Raw genomic sequence first — 19,226 nt, forward strand, 5'->3', positions numbered from 1 at the left:
GGCTCGGAGGAAAGGGGGGCGGGAAGCAGAGCTGGCGGGGGTGAGGGTTCAGGGAATATCAGGAGGGGAAGTGGGGGAGAACCGGCTGGCCCGGAAGGAAGGGGGGGGTGAACAAATCAGCTGGCGGGGAACCGGACTGACCTGGGCACTTGCAGATCCCAGGGCGCTGCCTGTCCCGCGCAGAGTCCCAGCAACGTATGAGCGAGGAGGAGGCTTCCCCTCCTCCTCACACTCAACCAACTGAGGGCTCCCAGCAGCTCCCCCCGCCCGCACCAGACTTCCACCCGGTGTGCAGCTGGAAAAATCAGAAAATACCAGACATTGCACATGCCCAGTATTTTCTGATTTTTTTACTGGACAGAGAGCACAAATACCGGACTGTCCGGTACAATACCTGGCAACCCTATTTTACATACTGGTTGAAAGGCACTTACATCAGAGTCCAGACATACCTTAGAAGGGCTAAAACAAAAGCACCTGGGTTCTAGCAACAGCTTCTTCTTCTTCTACAAGACCTCAGGCACTATTTATAATCTTTCCTCCACTTACCATTCCTGCTTTCTGCCTGTTCATAATCACCTGCAACCCAGTTTAATCTACTAATGTCTGAGTCCTACTGCTTTTCTATTATGCATCAGCCTCTCTTCAGACAGATAATTAAGAACCTTACTCCACTCTCAGGTGTGGTGGGCAGATTCATGAGCTGGTTGGTTTTTGCACTTAAAAGACAGGCCACCCCGTTATAGTATGCCTATACATGGTGGTTTGGAACTGGTGTATGAGAGTCTATAGTAGGGATGTTAAATATTGAGTAATTAACTAATTGAATATTTGATGCATTTTTGCATCGACTATTTAATTAGTTGATAAGGCATCTCTGCCTTTGAAGTGTAGCCCTTGGGCTGTTGCTACACTTCAAAGGTGAAAGGGCCATGTGAAGCCCTGGGTTAGCAGGAAACTTCCCAACTCACATGGGCTCCCTGTGGTGCTGCCACTTTCAAACACCGTGGGGAGCCTGGCATCAGGTTCCTTGCGGCATTTCAAAGCAGCAGTGCTGCGTTGAAGCGCCGCATGCTGCTTGCAGGGCAGAGGCCAGTGTTTAGATTGTTATTTAGATATAGGATAAGGGGATCCTTGGTCTAAGACTATAGTCTATGGAGTATGACTTTAAACAGACTGCAGATTCTGTTATACCGCTATGGTAATACAAATAATATAACAGTAATAATAGACCTACCCAGAACAGGATTCCAATTGCATAAGGTTCCCTTTTAACCTCTACATCAGATACAGGGTTTTTGTCCTTCACAGCTTACTCCCTCCCTAACTAGCTGATTTAGTAAAGTCAGCCCTGTTATCTTCATTCCATTCTGTGGGTACGTCTAGACTACATGCCTCTGGCGACAGAGGCATGTAGATTAGACTACCCGGCATAGGAAAATGAAGCGGCGATTTAAATAATTACCGCTTCATTTAAATTTACATGGCTGCCGCGCTGAGCCAATCAGCTGTTTGTCGGCTCAGTGCGGTAGTCTGGACGCGCGGGGGTCGACATCAAAGGCATTTGTCGACCTCCCAGGTATGCCTCCTGGGATGAGTTAAAAATTTCAAAAATCCAACAGCAAAATATGTCATGATCAAAACTGTGTCCACAATCACCATATTATTTTGCTTCTTTTTCCTAAACCCTGTTAAAAGCTTCTTCTTCACTGTGTTAGTGCCTAGCACAGTGAAGCCCGCTTACTGGAATTTGAGCACTACAATTTATAACTCTATTGCTTTGTCAAAAGTTACAGTATACAGGCAACTCTGGTTTCATCTGGAATTGACTTACTGATTTGGGTGGCACTGTTAGTGAGACTGGCACTATATGAAACCCAGATATTTCCCTGAGTCTCAATGTCCCTGTGCTCTAAGGGATCCCTCTATGCTCCTCTCAGTTTACTGCTATGGCTATGTCTACACTGGCAACTTCTTGTGCAAGAACTCTTTTGTGGAAGAGTTCTTGTGCAAAAACTCTTCCAGAAGAGAGCATGTACGCTGGCATATGCTTTTGCGCAAGAGCATCCATGCCAGTGTAGACGCTCTCTTGCGCAAGAAAGCTCTGGTGGCCATTTTAACCATAAGGCTTTCTTGCACAAGAAATTCATGTTGCCTGTCTACACTGGCCTCTTCTGGCTTATTCCTGAAAGGGAGTGTCCGAGCTCTTGCGCAAGAAGCCCTGATTTTATACATTAGAATGTCAGTTTACTTGCGTAAGAACACGCAGCCAGTGTAGACAGGCAGCAAGTTTTTGCACAAGAGCAGCTGCTTTTGTGTGAGATTGCGCCAGTGTAGACACAGCCGTAGTGCACAATACACCAAGGCACTCGTGCCTTTTAAATCAGTACTAGGGGTGCTGCACTGGTGTTACAAGACAGTGGGAAATTTCCCACAAATCCTCACTGCAGATGCTGTCAATATGTCTTGATGGGGGACATGAGCTGCCAGTGCAGTGATGATTTGAGTTCAACAGGCCCTGTGGCCAGGGGATGGAGGACACAGAAGCAAACGCACCAGAAGCCTGAGGAGGGTGTGGCAAAAAGGGTTCCCTTGCTCAGGAATTCCCTTCCTTATGCCCATGCAGGCTTGTGTAGGCTGGGGCAGGAGGTTAGCAGGTGTTGAATGTTTAGGGTTGGGGAAACCTACCCCCAAGTCCGTCCCCACGGGACACCGCAGACTCCCCCCGCCCCCAACAACCTCTTCCCCCGCTCAAGCGCCTGCGGGGAGGAGAAGCCCCGAAGCCTCATTTTCTCAATGAAAGCGCGGGGGGCGGAATCTTCACGCCCACTCCCGCACAGACGGGCGGGGCTGTGCGCGAGGGCCGAGCCCAGGCTGGAGGCAGAGCCGCCCGCATGCATGAAGCGGAGGGGCTATGGGGCGAGGTTCCGAGCTCCTTCCGGAGGCGGGAGCATCCGGGCATCGGCGCAAGCCCCGCCCCCTTTTCCAGAGGAGGCCCCCGAGTCCTACCCTCCCCCCCCCCCCGTGTTATGTAAGAGAGCGGCGCCGCCGCCGCCATTGGCCAGCGGTGACTGGGGGCTGCCGGGCCCGGCTGGCGCGCGCGGGGCGGGGCGGAGGCAGCGCCGCGCGCGTGCGCAGCTGTGAGGCGCCGACTCCTCCATCCTCCTCTCGGGCAGGCGAGGCGGCGGCCGCGGCTGCTGCGGGGCCGCACGGAGCCTTCCCCACCCGCTCGCCAGCGCCTCGGCGGGCCGGCTAGTCCGGGTAAGTGGGGCCGCTGCGAGCCGGAGCCTGCCCCCTCCCGGAGCAGGAGGAGGCGGCCCGCGGGACCGGGCTGCGGCCTGAGGCTGGCGGAGGCGGGCGGCCGCGGTCGCTCTTTGGTCGGAGGACGAGGCCTGCGGCGCGGAATGAGGCCCGGCCCTGGAGGGGGGCCGCGGGGCGGGGCGGGGAGGCCCCGGCCCGGCCTGGCCCTGGAGGGGGGCCCCGGGGTGCGGGGCGGGGAGGCCCCGGCCCGGCCTGGCCCTGGAGGGGGGCCCCGGGGTGCGGGGCGGGGAGGCCCCGGCCCGGCCTGGCCCTGGAGGGGGGCCCCGGGGTGCGGGGCGGGGAGGCTGTGCCCGCACGCTGCGGTTCAGGGTGGCTGGGCGGTGTGGGACTCTGGCCCTGGAGGTGAGCCCTTCACTCCCGGCCCTTGCCCACTTGGCCCCCATGGGCCCCTTCCCCGGCTTGTCACGCTGTCCCGTCGGGGGTGGCTGTGGCGCTACCTGCTTGGAGCGTTTCCCCGGCCCCCGCTCCGAAGGGTGACCCAGCAGGGGTTGAATTACTTGTACGTCCTGCTCCGTTCCGGACAGAATTCTGGGTCTCAAAGCAGGCTGCTCCCTGAGGTTGGTTCTGCTTCATCAGCCAGGGCCCTCGACGATCTTGCACTAAACTGGACTATTATAAACTACTTGTGGCCTCTGCAAGCGTCAGAGGAAGCAGCTGCTGCTCTCTTGTCTCAGGACATGAAAGTTCCCCAAGTTTGACTTTCTGGTTTTGGTTACTTGCAATCTTGATTGTCATACAAAAAATTAAAACGTACTATGAGGTGTATTGCAATGCTATGGCCTTTGGTTGAGTTGTGCTAGTTTGCATTTTCATCTTAACTGAGCTTGCTTTAATGTCTAGCAAGCATATTACAATTTCTTGTGTGCCCTGTCATGCAAGTCTAAATCAATTCAAGGTTTGAAGCCATTTTAGGTTTTTGAAGATTTTTTTCTATGATTAAGAAATCAGAAATGTTATCATAATATGTTACTTTATTTCTGAAATATGAAGTTGGCCTTGTGGTTCAATGTAATTGTAGGCAAACTCTGAAAGTGACAGCATTATAATATTTAATTTGTCAGTATGCTTGGTGTTCAAATTGTGCATATTGGAATTACATTAAGTATAATTCACATAATTTTAAAACTAAAAATCTGGCAGGGCTGAATCTGAAAGCCTCATATTTGTCAAAGAAATGCTTTCTTTAGTTGAGAACCAGACAAACAAAAATAAGTCCATACTTATGAGTCACCTTGGTATTGTCATTGTGATTTTTCAGGGTTTTTTAAAGCAAATTAATATCAAGAAACTATCTAAAACCTACTGTAATACTCTAATTGAGGTGTAAGTGTTGTCAGGAGAAATAACTAACCACATTTTAGCATCCCTAGTTTTAATCAAGTATATTTCAGCCATTACATGTGGGGGCAGGCGGCTCCCCACTCATACCCCATAGGAGCCTGTGTGTAACCATGAAAGTTAATTGATGAGCCCAGTCGCATCCCTAACTAAACCTCACTCAGTTTCCCATATCTTGATGTTTTCGTCTAAAAGAAATTTTAGTCTCTTCCTATTGTTTTTTAAACTATTTTGACACTATTGTAAAGTTTAGATGAATGAAGTCTATTAAATTGCCTAGGACACTAAAGATTCTTATAGTTAGCTGAAGGTTTAGTTCCATTACTTAAATAGTCTGAGGCCCTGATGCAATTACTGTTGAGGGAACCCCCCAAAAAACTCACAATATTTTAAAATTCTGCAAAATGTGTTAGTAAATGGAAGCTCCAGCTTGGCAGTGGTGGGCACAGGCCACTGGCTGCACAAAGGGGTTGATGAGTTTGCACCCATTCCTGACATAGTACTAGGAATAAGCCTGCAACAAAAAAAACCCACCGCCAACAAAACACCCAACACTCCAGCACCCTGCTCCTCTGCACTAGGCCTGGGGCAGGCAGGCTCAGCAGAATAGGTTCCACGCGCAGAGGGATCCAGTTTAGGGATATGAGTGGTTAACCAGTTACTGGTAAGCACTATTTAAGGTTAACTGATAGCAACTGGAGCAGCTCTTCACTCCAGCTCACAGGGCCCCGCCATGGGCTGCTCAAGCCATGCTGGAGCAGCCCCTGCTGTGAGGTGCTCTGGCCCATCACATGCAGGGGCTGTTCTGGTATCTTGGCCAGGGCAGCCTCTGTCCTCCAGGGCAGCTGGGCCTGCCACAACAAGGGCTGCTCCTGGTTGCCGCTGCCCTTGCCTGTGGTGGGGGGGAGGTGGCTGCTCCAGTCTACCTTCCTGTATAATCGGTTAATCAGTTAAACAACATGTTTATCTAGTTAACCAGTTAAACAGGATTTTACATGCCTGATCTAGGTGTATGGCATGAGAGGGTTTTGGGTGGAGCAGTTAGTTTGGGTAGCTCTGTGCAGGGCGGGGGGGGGGGGGGGCTGGGTGCTCAGGAACTAGTTGGAGGCATTCCATGTGTAGGGGCAATGGAACTCTGCAGCAGAGTCCTGGTGAAGGTGTTTGATGCTCATTGGGGGCTAACAATGTTAAAAGGGCGGCTAATCGTGTAGTCCAGGTGTGGCCAACCCATTCTGGGCAAAGCCAAGATAACAGTGGATCCAGCGTGAAGAGCTGGGGCAAAATTGTTGAGCCAAAAAAAAAACCAACCCTGTCAGCCGACAGTCAGGGCAGTGGGTGGGTGGGTGGGTGTGTGTGTGTGTGTGTGTGTGCGCGCGCTATACGCCCGAGACTTCAACTGCTGAGACTGGGGTCCCTTGCAGCGGGCAACCTGGAGGAGGTTGACGAGCGCCCCAATTCTGCCAACCGACGGTCAGGGCAGTGAGTGGTGTGTGTGTATACTGTACACCCGAGACTTCAACTGCTGAGACTGGGGTTCCTTGCAGTGGGCAACCTGGAGGAGGTTGACAGGTGCCCCAGTAAGTTTACAGGGAGAGCTTATTACACTTCAGATTTTAGGTGCTAGAATCTGAGATTCCTTCGCAGCGGGCAGCCTGGGGGAGGCTGAGAAGTGCCCCAACGGATCTGCCACCTGGGAGTGACACAAATCCAAACGCCCAGGCTCTCCCTATATCTGTTACTTAAGACCGGCTGAAGTTCTTTTAAATTGTGCCTGTTTCTGTTACAGCAACTGAAGGAGTCAGGTTAAAGTTTAAACAGTTACAGGTTTATTGAGGAAGCTTATAAATCATATGGTTGCAATGGTTATTCTATTTCTTAACTGCTAGCAAAATATAGATCTAAAAAATGGTTACAAAGAAGATAAAGATAGGAAAACAGAAATAATAGTACCAAGTAACAGCTTAATCTTTAAAGAGCTCTAAGTCTGTGTACACTTAAGACAGAGGACCACATCCAGGTACAATTTTTATCCCCTTCTGTGCCTCTAGACTCCAGCGTGTCAGGCCAGGGCCGGTCCCTCAATTCCTAGGAAAGACGAAAATACGAGGTGGGCGTCCCCATAGAACCTCGGGAGGTCAGACACCTAACCTGACCAGCAGGTAGAGGGTAGATTGACACTCAAAGTGAATGCACTGCCGTACCCATCTTTACACCCATGGGGTCACGTATTTCTCTTTCTTATCTGTGATGCCAAATGGTGCTGGTCTGTCTTTTGTGACACCAGTTCTTACAAGGGAGTTGTGAACTTAATTTACACTTGTAAGAGACCAGGGAGACGCGGATCAGCTTTTCTTGCCCCGGAAGACGCAGGCGGCGGGACCGTGGCGCATCTGGGCGTCCTGCTGCTCGCGTCCTCTGGGGTGAGAAAAGCCCCGTTCGTAACTGCGGATCCGACATAAGTCGGATCCGCGTAACTCGGGGACTGCCTGGACTGGGCATTCTTTTCTCAGTGGGGAATTCCTCTCCCAGGGATGGCTGTGTGTGTTCGTATCAACATGGGTGCCAGCTGGGCACTTCTTGCAGCCTCGAGCTCAGCTTTTTGCCTTAATCGTTCTCTCCTCATATCCATGTTTTCAGCTTACTCAGAGTCAGAGAAAACTCGCATATCCTGATCTCGCATCAAAGCAGATCAAAGCTTAATGGCTATGCTGATTTTCCTTATTGTTCCTTCTGTGCCCTGTATACAGACATCTCAGAGTGCAAGCAAGATTGATGGGGGGAGAGGGTCTGTCTGGCTACAAACCCCGCCCCTTTAAAAGGAGCCCCTGGTCGCGTTTGGTTGAGCCAAAAAATAAAGCTCTTTAAAAAAAAAAAAAAGGCTCTGACCCTTTAAGAAACCGCATTTAAATGCATTTTGAAACTTTTTGGCCACAGCTGGCTTCTGCCGCCATCTTGAATTCTGCAGCTTTCATGGCCACACCGGACGGCTCCCCTGCCCAGGTCAGCACAGGGAGCCAGGAGGAGAGGTCTGTTTTTTTGGAGGCGCTGGGGCAGCTTTCAAGCTAAGGGGGGAGGAGGGCGCATGCAGCTTGCGAGCCCTGGGTTGGCCACAGCTGGTATAGTCAATAACACTTTTAGCAACTATATGATTAGTCGATAAGGAAAGGCTTCCTCAGTCCTGTTTACTTCTCTGCTGGCTGCTCCAGGTGCCTAAAATGACCCCTTCAGTTCTGCAAGAGGGATGCATGACCATTTTTGTGGCTTCCCTGTCAGTCATTTTTCTGCAAAGAAGCAAAGAAATTGTGGGGAATATGAATTCTGTATGCGTGCAGTGGCACACAATTCCCCCAGGAATAAAGCATATATCTGTAAATAACAGCTTAGTTGAAACCATTAGTAGTGAACAATATCTCCTCTTAATTTTTTTACATCCATGTGCAGAGTAAATTTTATTTGCATATGTGCACTAGGGATGTTAAAATTCTATTAATCAACTAATGGAGTAGTTGATGGAATTTCCATACATTGCTCGATTAGTTGATAAGGGGAGCGTTTGCTATCCTTCTGCACCTCTGCTTTGATAATGTACAAGAACTGCTAGTGGCTCTCGTACATTTCAGAGAGAGAGGTGAAGTAGTTGGGCTCGGTACAAGTGGGGACTGCTTCAGTCTCCACTCAGACGGTTTCCCTGATGTGCCTCTGCCTTCCCTTGCCCCCCGCGGAGATGGTGCTGGGGGGAACTGGCTTTTAAGACAGCTCCCCCAGCTCTGGCTCCTGTTCCCCTCCCCTCTTGCTGCCTCTCTGATAGACAGCGTGGTGGGAGGGGAAGCGACTAGTGGAGTCACTACTCAGCTACCTGACAAACGTATGCTTATCAGGTAATCGACTAGTTGCTTACATCCCTAATGTGCAACACCAATAGAAATACATGCTGCTGGCTATGGGCACTCTGCTAATCAGTTGGGAAGTGTTTGACTCTCTCCTGAATGGCTGCCCAAGCAGTCAGCTTACAACAGTGATCTCCAACCTTTTAAGCAAAAGATCACTTTTTGAATGTAAGCTCAATCCAAGATCTACCCCAAACCCAAATACCCTTGCCCTGCCTTGTTTATGCCCCTTATCTGAGGCCCCGCCCCAGCTCACTCCATTCTCCCTCCCTTTCACCAGGCTGGGGCAAAGGGTTGGGGTGCAGGCTCTGGTCTTGGATTAAGGGATTTGCAGTGTGAGAGGGGTTCTGAGATGATCTTGGGGTAGGCAGGTGCAGGAGGGGGTTTTAGGTGCAAGATCTGGGAGGGTGTTTGTATGCAGGGGTGCTCAGGGCTAGGGTGGAGGATTCGAGTGCAGGAGGGGGTTCGTTACTGGGGTAGGAGTGCAGGATATGGGTTCCGGCAGGGTATCGCTCATCTCTGGTGGCTCCTGGGTGGTGCTGCAGTGGCGCTAAAGCAGGCTCAGCCCTACCCTGGCCCTGCACCACTCCCAAAAGCAGCCAGCAAACTCCATCCCAAGTCCTGTTGTGTCCCTTCTCTGCTCTGTGGAGAGAGGATGCAGAGTGGAAGGGGGACACCTTGACATCATCACCCTTCTTCTTCCTACCCGAACTCTCCCTGAGGATGTGGGTAGATAGCTCCAAGGCAAATGTTAGGAGATGCACATCAGTGGAGAAAAGGGCAGCTGAAGTGCTGGCACTTGATAGCCTCTTGGCCAAACCAGTTAGGATCACCTGTCAGAGGCTCCAAGATGTACTGGCTTACAGGGTAGTGAAACTGACATGTGTTCCTAACATCCTGAAAACTCTCGTTAATATACAGTAAAACCTGTGTTAACCAGAACGCCGTACTCCCCGAGAGTGCCGGATATCTAAAAATTCCAGTTATCTGAGGGTTCCATCAACCTAGAAAAAACCAATGGTCAATAATAGTAAAACTCAAGTTTTTAATATTTGTAGTTTTGTAGTGTGAGGCAGTTGGTCTCACGTTTCTATTTTGAGTTAAAGATGGTTAGTACTTCTTAAATAAAAAATCAAGCCAGTCATGGTAAACTAAGCCAGGCCTGTGTGCCTGAAAATGTGACAATATTGTGGCTGGGGGCAATACCGGTTAACAAAGTTTTCTGGTTAACAGAGTGCCAGATAACAAAGGTTTCACTGTAGTGTGTTTATTGAGCCAAAATTACTCCATACTTTATTTAAATAACGTGGGCATAGAAAGTTAAAAGTGGCTCCTTAGATTTGTTTAAAAGCTTCTATTTCCTGGCAGTTGCTGGACATAAGGAATCCATTGCATTTCTATATCTTCTTAAAAAAAAAAAGTGCATGAAAATTTTACTTTGTCTTTTCTCACCTTCTGACTTCATAATCCTTTTTATAGTTTGTAGCTATAGCATTAAATGGACTGTAAAAACTTTAGAGAAGGAACTGTCTTTGTAGTCATACAATGATTAGCATTGTAGAACTAGGTTTCTAGGTACAGTAAACTTCCGATAATCCAGCATCTTTAGGACCCAGAGGTTTCTGGATTATCAGATATGCCAGACTATCGGAAGGGGGGGCTATGAGGGGTCTGGTAGAGGATGGGGGGATGGCACTGTGGGACCAACCCGGCAGCACCCCAGCTGCTCTGCCCTGGGCTTCCCCGAGTCAGCTGCTGGTTAGTTTCAGCAGCGGCTGACTTGGGGATACCTGGGGCAGAGCAGCTGCGGTGCTGCCGGGTTGGTCCCACAGCGCCGAGGGGCAGCGCTATGGGACCAACCCAGCACCCCAGCTGTTCTGTCCCCAAGTCATCCGCTGCTGAAACTGACCAGCGGCTGACTTGGGGAAGCCCGGGGCAGAGCAGCTCCAATTGTCTGGCTGCCTGGAGCACTTCCGGGTTCCAGGTGGTGCTGGACTAGCAGGAGTGCCAGACCACTGGATGCTGGACAACTGGAGTTTTACTGTACTTCTAAAATACAAATAGACATCAGTTTAACAATAGACATCAGTTTAAAAATAAACACTTTAGATGAGGAATTGGCAGCTAGAATAAACACAAAAGTAACATGTTTTCCATAAAACATTCCCTGCTCCACTGAATACAGTCCAATTACACTATTTCCATGTCTTGTAGGCATCCTTCCCTGATGGTGAATGACTTCAGTCCCTGAGGGCAGCTTCTGTCTTGCTCTTGTCTTTCTATATGTAGGCAATGGCTTTTGATGGAGGCAGCTAATCTGGCTCCTGGGGTTTCCAGCTGATTTTATAGAATTATGTTCTTTGCAAGGAAGAGTTTGGACACCTGTAAAGCAGCCTGCAATAGGGAGAGGCAGCACCATGTTACCACCCAGCTTTCCACAGAGCCCTAGCAAGTCTTTCATGGTAACCAGTGATTCATGGACAATGGTTCAAGAATCATTGTCTTGACATACTTATGACCTGATTTAGGGTTCGTGTGGAAATGTTAAGGCTTTATTGCATAGAAAATCAATTGATTAAACCAAACTGAGATCTTTAAACCTGAATTTCTTTACCTGGCAGGAATTAGAAAATAAGCGCATATAAAAAGGCAGCGTTGGTAATACTTCCGAGGAGTAGCCGAGTTAGTCTGTAACAGGAAAAACTTAAACAACACATAGTCTAGTTAGTACAGTAAAACTCCATTAGTCCAGCATCCAATTCTCCGGCACTCCTGATGGTCCAGAAGTGCTCGAGGCAGCCGGACAATTGGAGCTGCTCTGCGCCTGGCTTCCCTGATTCAGCTGCTGCTGAAACTGACCAGCGGCTGATTCCGGGAAGCCTGTAGCAGAGCAGCTGGAGTGCTGCCGGGTTGGTCCCACAGCGCTGTGGGGTGGCGCTACGGGACCAACCCAGCAGCACCCCAGCTACTCTACCCCAGGCACCCCTATTCAGCTACTGCTGAAACTGACCAGCGGCTGATTCCGGGAAGCCCGGGACAGAGCAGCTCTAACCCGGGCTTCCCGGAGTCAGCTGCTGCTCAGTTTCAGCAGTGGCTGACTCGGGAACGCCTGGGACAGAGCAGTTGAGGTGTTGCTGGGTTGGTCCCACAGCACCGAGGAGCGGCGCTACTGGTCCAACCCGGCAGCACCCCAGCTGCTCTGTCACAGGCGTCCCCGATTCAGCCGCTGCTGAAACTGACTAGCAGCAGCTGAATCGGGGATGCCTGGGGCAGTGCTGGATTATCGGAAGGGGGGCTTATGAGGGGACTGGGATGGCATCCCTCCCACCCCAGACCTATAGCCCCCCGTTCTGTTAGTCCAGCATATTTGATAATCCGGCACCCCCTGGGTCCTAAAGGTACCAAATTATCGGAAGTTTACTGTAGCATTTTAAAGACTAACAAAACATGTAGATGGTATTATGAGCTTTCGTGGGCACAACCCACTTCTTCAGATGATCAGGGTGTTAAATAAGGGAGGAGGCAGGGGAGAAGGAAAAAAAATTGAAGGGGAAGAAGAAAAAAAGTCAATGAATAGATTAGCTTCAGAAGGCTAGCTGAGTGAGTGTAACAGGAAAAACAAACTTAAAACACAACAATTAGTCTAGTACAGTGTTTCCAAAATGGTGTTCCATGGAACCCTGGGGTTTCGTGAAGTGAAAATAAGGGTTCCGCAAGAAAATTCCATTACAATAACATTTTATGATTTAAAAAAAAATGATTAATATTATGTTGGTTTTTGTTTTTAAATGTGTAATTAAACTAAATGTTGATCTCATGACCTTGTTTAGCATTTTTCTTATTATTATCCTTACTTATTTGTGGCCTACTCTTTCAGCTCTATATATTAGACTTATTAGGGGTTTTGCAAAATTCTGTTGAGTTTAAAAGGGTTCCATGTCCAAATAAAATTGGGAAACACTGGTCTAGTAGCATCTCAAAGACTAAATAGTTAAGAGGCTGATAAGAATCATTAGTTTGCACTAGGAAAGGAAGATGACCAACACCAGATTCTACACAGAAATAAAGAACCATTAGCACTTTCGTTGGTTGGTTGTTAATGTGCAAACCATCCGATATCACGGATTCAAACCATTAGCCTAAGAATTAAACTTGTGAATGAAGTTAAGCTCCAATCCTTCTCTGTGTATTTGGCTTGTGGAATTATTTTGAAACAAAACAGCGACTTGGAGATCCATTAATGAGTGTCCAGGAAGATTAAAGTGTTCAACAGGTTTTCCGAGTTGTCTTTTCGGATATCTGACTTGTGTCCATTAATTCTTTCCCGTAGATGTAGACACTGTCCCGTTTGACCGATATACATTTCAGTGGGGCAGTGCTGGCATTTGATGGCATAGATCGCATTAGTGGATGTGCAGTTAAATGAACCTCTGATTTGGTGGCTGATGTGGTTGGGTCCAGTGATGAAATCGATGTGTGGGCTTGTTGATGTGTGGGCAGAGTTGGCACCAGGGTTGATTGCAGGGGTGGGTTCCTGGATGCTTATGATGTAGCTGTGTTCTGTGGTTACTGGAAAGACTGTGTTTCAGGTTAGGGGGTTGTCTAAGCAAGAATTGGCCTTTCCTCCAGGGCCTCTGAGAGTGGAGGGTCATTTTCCAGGATAAGTTGTAGACTTTTGTGGGCTGTAGGTGACACGCGTTTTGTTTCAGACCAATTCTACAAGCCAAATACACAGAGAAGGATTGGAGCTTAACTTCATTCACAAGTTTAATTCTTAGGCTAATGGTTTGAATCCGTGATATCCGATGGTTCGCACATTAACAACCAACCAAACAATGAAGGTGCTAATGGTTCTTTATTTCTGTGTAGAATCTGGTGTTGGTCATCTTCCTTTCCTAGTGCAAACTAATGGTTCTTATCAGATTCTTTTAACTATTTAGTCTTTGAGATGCTACTAGACTAATTGTTTTTTTAAGTTTGTTTTTCCTGTAAAAGACTCAATTGGCTATCCCTCTGAAGCTTATCTACTCAAGTCTTTTTTCTTGCTTCCCTTTTCCCTTATTTATTCTTGTATCTGGACTTCCAACACTCTGGTCATCTGAAGAAGTGGGTTGTGCCCATGAAAGCTCATGGTACCACCTACTTGTTTTGTCAGTCTCAAGTGCTACTCGACTACTAGTAATAGTGTTTGTTGACTGAAAATACCTCTTAAAAGGTGGGTTTGAAGCCTCATTTAGGAGGAAGTTTTAGAATGGAACTTGCTAATCTCTTTTCATGTTGAAAGTAGTTGGCGTATAGAGATATTTACACAAGGCACCTGAACAGATGTCCTTATGTCTGCCTAGTGTGAATTAAGTAGGCCTAATGGACAAAGCGTATGACTTTGCTTTCAAGGATACCTTCTGAGTTGCTGGCCACAACAGTCTCTTTCTCACTTAGTCTAAACATCCTTCTTTTGTTTGTAGATATGGCTCGTGGACAGCAGAAGATTCAATCGCAGCAGAAAAATGCCAAAAAGCAAGCTGGACAGAAAAAGAAACAAGGACATGATCAGAAGGCTGCAGCCAAGGCTGCCTTAATATATACCTGCACTGTCTGTAGGGTAAGGAGAAGGAGAAAAGACAGTATTATTTATGGGCAACTCTTTCAGCCTAGAGTAGGACTTTTATAGGACGAAGTTGTGGAAACCACAAAGTAAATGTATCTGTGGTAATAGTGGGTTAATTGGCTAATTGCTGGTAGGTATATTTCTAGTTAGGCTGTAGGTATGACCCTAGCTACATAGATAACTTAGCAAAGATGGCTTCCCATGAGTGCATGTGAAAAATCAGGACTTTTCTTAGTTCCTGACTGCTTAATTGTAAGATTTCATGTTTGCAGTTAGTATGCAATAAAAGGCTTGCCTAGAGGTCTGAGATCACTTTCTGTTGAGTATTTTATTTTGTCTTTAAATGGAAAGATGTTTGCCTGCCTTGCCATCATTGGTAGCTGATTCTGTTGAATGAGGCTAAGAGCTATAGCCAGGTTTTAATAAATAGTTATATTTTCTGCCAAAGTAATTGTCTTGACATGAGAACAGAAATTTAAGCACTACTCAGATTCTGACTTTCTTCCTGACTGATTCTCCTGAATCCTGCCTCTCCTCTTAGAGTGCATTCATTTAAAGGGCCAGTCCTAGATCAGACCTGTCACTTATATTGGGCTTTAATGGAAAGCTTCCCAATGGAGGACTGTACAGTCCAATATATAATCCCATTCTTTTCTGAAAAATAAGCCTGCTTTCCTACTAATGCAATCAGAAGTTAGTCTGTGCATTTCTAAAAACAAAGGGTTAAGATTGCGTGTGACATTTAGTGAGTCACCAGAGACTACAACTAACTCTTTAGGCTCCAATATAACTGAGGCTGTAAAAAAATGAATTGTCTTCGTGTTTCTGTAAAGGATGGATATTTATCTTTTGGCTGAGTTTTTGAAGGGAGTAGGCTTCCCTCTTAATTTGTAAAATCATAGATTGAATAAACTTGACTTTTGCAAGGAAGCTTCTAATATGTGAGCACATATCTTTCAGTGTGTTCTTGGCAGGTGGCACAGTATATGATAACGACTGGTGGAAAACAAGTTAAAAATCAAGAGGACTGTAGTTAATATTGAGCCAGAAATGCTCTAAAACTTGTATAGTAACACTATAGCATGTTGATGACTTGTGTGTTGAAAGTACTTTGGCACTAAGATTGGTGATACACACATTGCGTTCATCAGAGAAACAAATCAAGCCTTGTGTTCATCTTGGAAGAAAATTAAAGTTTGAAATTGGAGTACAATTCAATGTAAAGGTTTTACCTAATACTTCTGCTGTTCATAGATTTTTTTTTTTCCTCTTTAAATCAGACACAAATGCCGGACCCCAAGACCTTCAAACAGCACTTTGAGAGCAAACATCCTAAGACCCCCCTGCCTCCAGAATTGGCTGATGTTCAGGCATAAAGTTGTTTACAGGTCATTACATATTCTTTTTTAAAACTGAATCTGAGTTGTATTGTTAATCTTAATATTGTTTGTTCTAATATTAATTAGTCTTGTTCATTGGCTTATGTGAGAATTACTTTATTTTCTTCAAAGTAAAAGTTTGCTTGAAACTAAAAATGCATCCTCAGATTGCTAAGCATGAGAAGCAATGTAATCAGTATGACTACTGCAGCAGAAAGAGGCCTGGCCCTTGCTTCAACAATTGATACTAACTTAATTAAAATACAGCTTTGGATGAGAGGTTTTCCTATGGAGTTGTTACTAGAGATGTAAAAAATCGGTTAAAAAGATAACCATGTAACCACTACAAATCTTAGCGTTTACATGTGCTGTGAGCACAGCAACATAAAGCTTAGATAGGCAGAACCCACAGTGAAGCTGCCTCCCTGGGAGCAGGGCCAGCAGGGGCTTCCGGCTCCATTGCTGCCTCCCTGGGAGCTGGGCTGGCAGGGGCTTCTGGCTCCTCTCCTGGGGACAAAGCTTCCCTGTTGCATCAATGCCACCTCCCTGGGAGCCAGGCTGGCAGAGGCTATTGGCCCTGCTCCTGGGGAGGCTTCACTGCCGGCTCTGCAGCTAGCTCCTGGGAGCAAGGAGGCTGCCCCTGCTCCCTTGGAGCCTGCTTCTGTGTTGAGTTTACTGATAACATTAACTGATAAGATGATGCTTAGTTAACCAGTTAATTGGTTCCATTCTAACATCCCTGTTTGATACAAACTAATGAATGTGAAGTATTAAGGTATTTAGAAACAAATTACTATAAATACCTTTTTGAAAGAGTGCTTAATTTGCTTGTTGCTATACAAGATCTAATAAAGTTAGAGCTGTTTAGTACATGACCAAATATTTAAGCTTTGTTACACAACATAAAATACATACTGTTTGGCATGGGTAGAAAGAGTGTATATAAATTCTCATCTTTGGAGAAGATTTGCAAGGTGGCTAGACCAATGCCAATAATATAATAATAAAGCCTTTGGTTTATAACTAGTTCATTATCATGATTTTTCTCTGATTTGGAAGCTGAGTAGTGGTGTTCTGCAGTTCACTTTAACTGAATTATTCTTTTTTTTGTAGGTGAATTCATGGCACCTATTAACTTGTCTACAGTCAAGCCCTACATAACAAATCTGCACCTGCTTTTCTAACAAACTGTTGATCAGCAAAACTGAAGGGGTTACAGAAACATTCATATTTTTATGCTGTTCCCTCTTGAGCTTCATGCAAAGACGATTCTGTGTAAATGTACAGTTGTGCCCTATTTGGATAACCTGAAAATCAGTCCATACTTGTTATAAACATTTTTTACGATTGTAATTATACTGATGTTCATATTGTGTAAAATAACTCATTTAATAAAGTAGTACTTTGATTTTTACAATATCACAGGTTAAATGCTTGTAGAAGTTCTGTTTTAACTTTCCATATTATCTGTCTTATAAAACCCTGATGAGGCCAAAGTGGAATTTTTGTCCATCCTGCCAGAAACTTGTGCGGTTTCATTCCACCAAAAGTAATGTGCATTATGATAAGCTGAGCTAAAACTAACCTAAGAAGGAAACTGCTTATGTTTACCTTCCAATACTCTGCCTGCTTGAGCTCGGTTATTAAAATTTAATTTCTAGAGGCGTAGCCAACTTCTTAAAAGCTGCATTAGAATTATGGGACTTCTTTTTTTGTTCTATTTATTTAGGGAGTGTCAATACTACAAGCCATTTAGAACAGTTCTCCTTTGCTGCAAGGGAACTTGTTCCTTCTATTCAAGCACTGGAGCAACTCTTCTTAGACAAGTGAACCTTAATGTTTGGTAGGTGGCTGGCAAAGCTAAGACAGAATACAATTTAATGTAATATTTCTAGACATGCTTATCTGAATAATATTCACAAATGTTCTATCCAGTTAAAGTAACTGCTCTTCATTTATAATATTCAGTCTGTAAGTGCACATGAGCAATCAGGCACAATTCTACTCTTCTCCCCCCCCCCCCAAAAGGCTCTGGTTATTTTAGTAGCAACTTTTTTCAAGAAGTGTGCAAAGTAATCAAACTCCATTGATTCACTTATTTGACAGTAAACTTAAAATAAACTTGTTAGAAAGCACTCAAAAGCCGAATGACTAACTGGAAGTGATGTAGCTAGTTAAACTTAAATCAGTCCTGACTTACCAACATTTCCAGGGAAAATTTTAGGCTTTACCTAAAACTCCTAAATGAGAGCAATTAAGGACAGATTTAACTGTCAAAATATCATGGGCTGAATTCTAATCTTAGATACAGAGTGCAAGTGAGGGGAAATATCTAAAACTGATGTATTTGAATTGGGCTGAAGCGTCTGCAGTATAGTAGCCATCCTAAATACGTTTGAGGTTGTTCTGCCAAAGAACAGATCTTAAATTCATTAGACAGAGAGGGGCAATATTATGAATTTCTGAGAAATTGGGTGATACAATAGCTAACCTCATTTCTTCTAGACCAAACCAAGTAACCTTTATACACGTTGAACACATTCTTTGATTTAATGAAATTCACTTGAAATAGTGGTGATTTTGGTATACCTAGTCAAATATAGCCTCTTTTAATGTCCACATTTCCTCTTAATGAATTACTTGTCAGGCTAGCCTCCCTCGCTCTTTACTGTGACATTAAGTTTGTATCCCTGTAAAAGTTCACTTCGGCCTAAAACTTCATTGTAATATGCCCACTTTGACATCTGTATACCACTGGCTTTTTATAGAAATGCTGTTCACTTGCTGAAAATAATCCAGTGCTGCACTAGTATGCCTGACATTAGAATGTAGCTCTTAATTTTTTGTTAAAGTTAATAACTGCAGCCTGACAGCTTGACTCCCACAAGACAAGAAATCTGCCTTTCAACTTGGTGCTGGTACCTAAATGTTTTCATAATAGAGTTTGTTCAAAAATAAGATGCATATACACTGAGGAAAATGTTCCTTGCATTGATACTTGGTAGTCTGGTCATCTTCATGATAAGGTTCTGGGATGCATCCTTAAAAAACCCCCAACACTGACATGTTCTGTTGCTTAATTTACAGATTATGTAGCAAATGTAATTAATGAGCAAATAAGGTGGCTGGAAAGCAGCATCATACTGGTAGGACAAATTAACCTACTTTATAGGAATTTTGTTGCAGTTTGCAAACTGACAATCTAAAACTGCATAACCATTGGTTGTTTTTGGTAAAGGCCAGGATGATCGTTAGTTTTCTGTACGAATATACTCCCTATTTACAGCTGTTGCAATGTGAAATATTGTAACATTGTCTAATAAATTAAACCCAAAAGTAGAGGTGGAAAGTGCAGGATTAGATGGGGGAATTGTCCTCCATTAATATTGTCTGCTAAACCTAATGTATGGATTTAAAGAAGTGTGTTTGGGAGGGAGTGTTAAGAAATAGGGGAGTTTCTCACTTCTCCTGAACTTGAGGATGGCATCCTGTTAATGCTGGCTAAAGAGACACAATTGTGCATTGTACTGTGTCTGATTAAAGAGCAAGTTAAAAAAAATCTAAAAGTGTAAAATGTGATATTTCATACCTATTGAAAAGCAAGTGTTCTTGCATTTTTGTAAAACACATTTAATGCTGTCCAGACAGTTCTAAATCTTGAAGCTATTCCACTACAATAAGTAGCTGTGGCAG

At 45.5% G+C, this 19,226-nt stretch overlaps 1 protein-coding gene across 1 annotated transcript; it reads left to right on the forward strand.

Moving 5' to 3' along the window:
* The first annotated feature begins 3,072 nt into the window (after positions 1-3,072).
* Positions 3,073-18,797, forward strand: ZNF706 (zinc finger protein 706). The gene is made up of 4 exons (XM_075920264.2): positions 3,073-3,261; positions 14,012-14,148; positions 15,435-15,542; positions 16,647-18,797. The coding sequence occupies exons 2-3, from the start codon at positions 14,014-14,016 to the stop codon at positions 15,528-15,530; spliced, it is 231 nt and encodes a 76-aa protein (XP_075776379.1). The 5' UTR covers positions 3,073-3,261; positions 14,012-14,013; the 3' UTR covers positions 15,531-15,542; positions 16,647-18,797.
* Positions 18,798-19,226: the final 429 nt, after the last annotated feature.

Source organism: Pelodiscus sinensis, chromosome 2, assembly GCF_052426305.1.
Source record: "Pelodiscus sinensis isolate ZL-2025 chromosome 2, ASM5242630v1, whole genome shotgun sequence".
Classification (NCBI taxonomy): Eukaryota; Metazoa; Chordata; order Testudines; family Trionychidae; genus Pelodiscus; species Pelodiscus sinensis.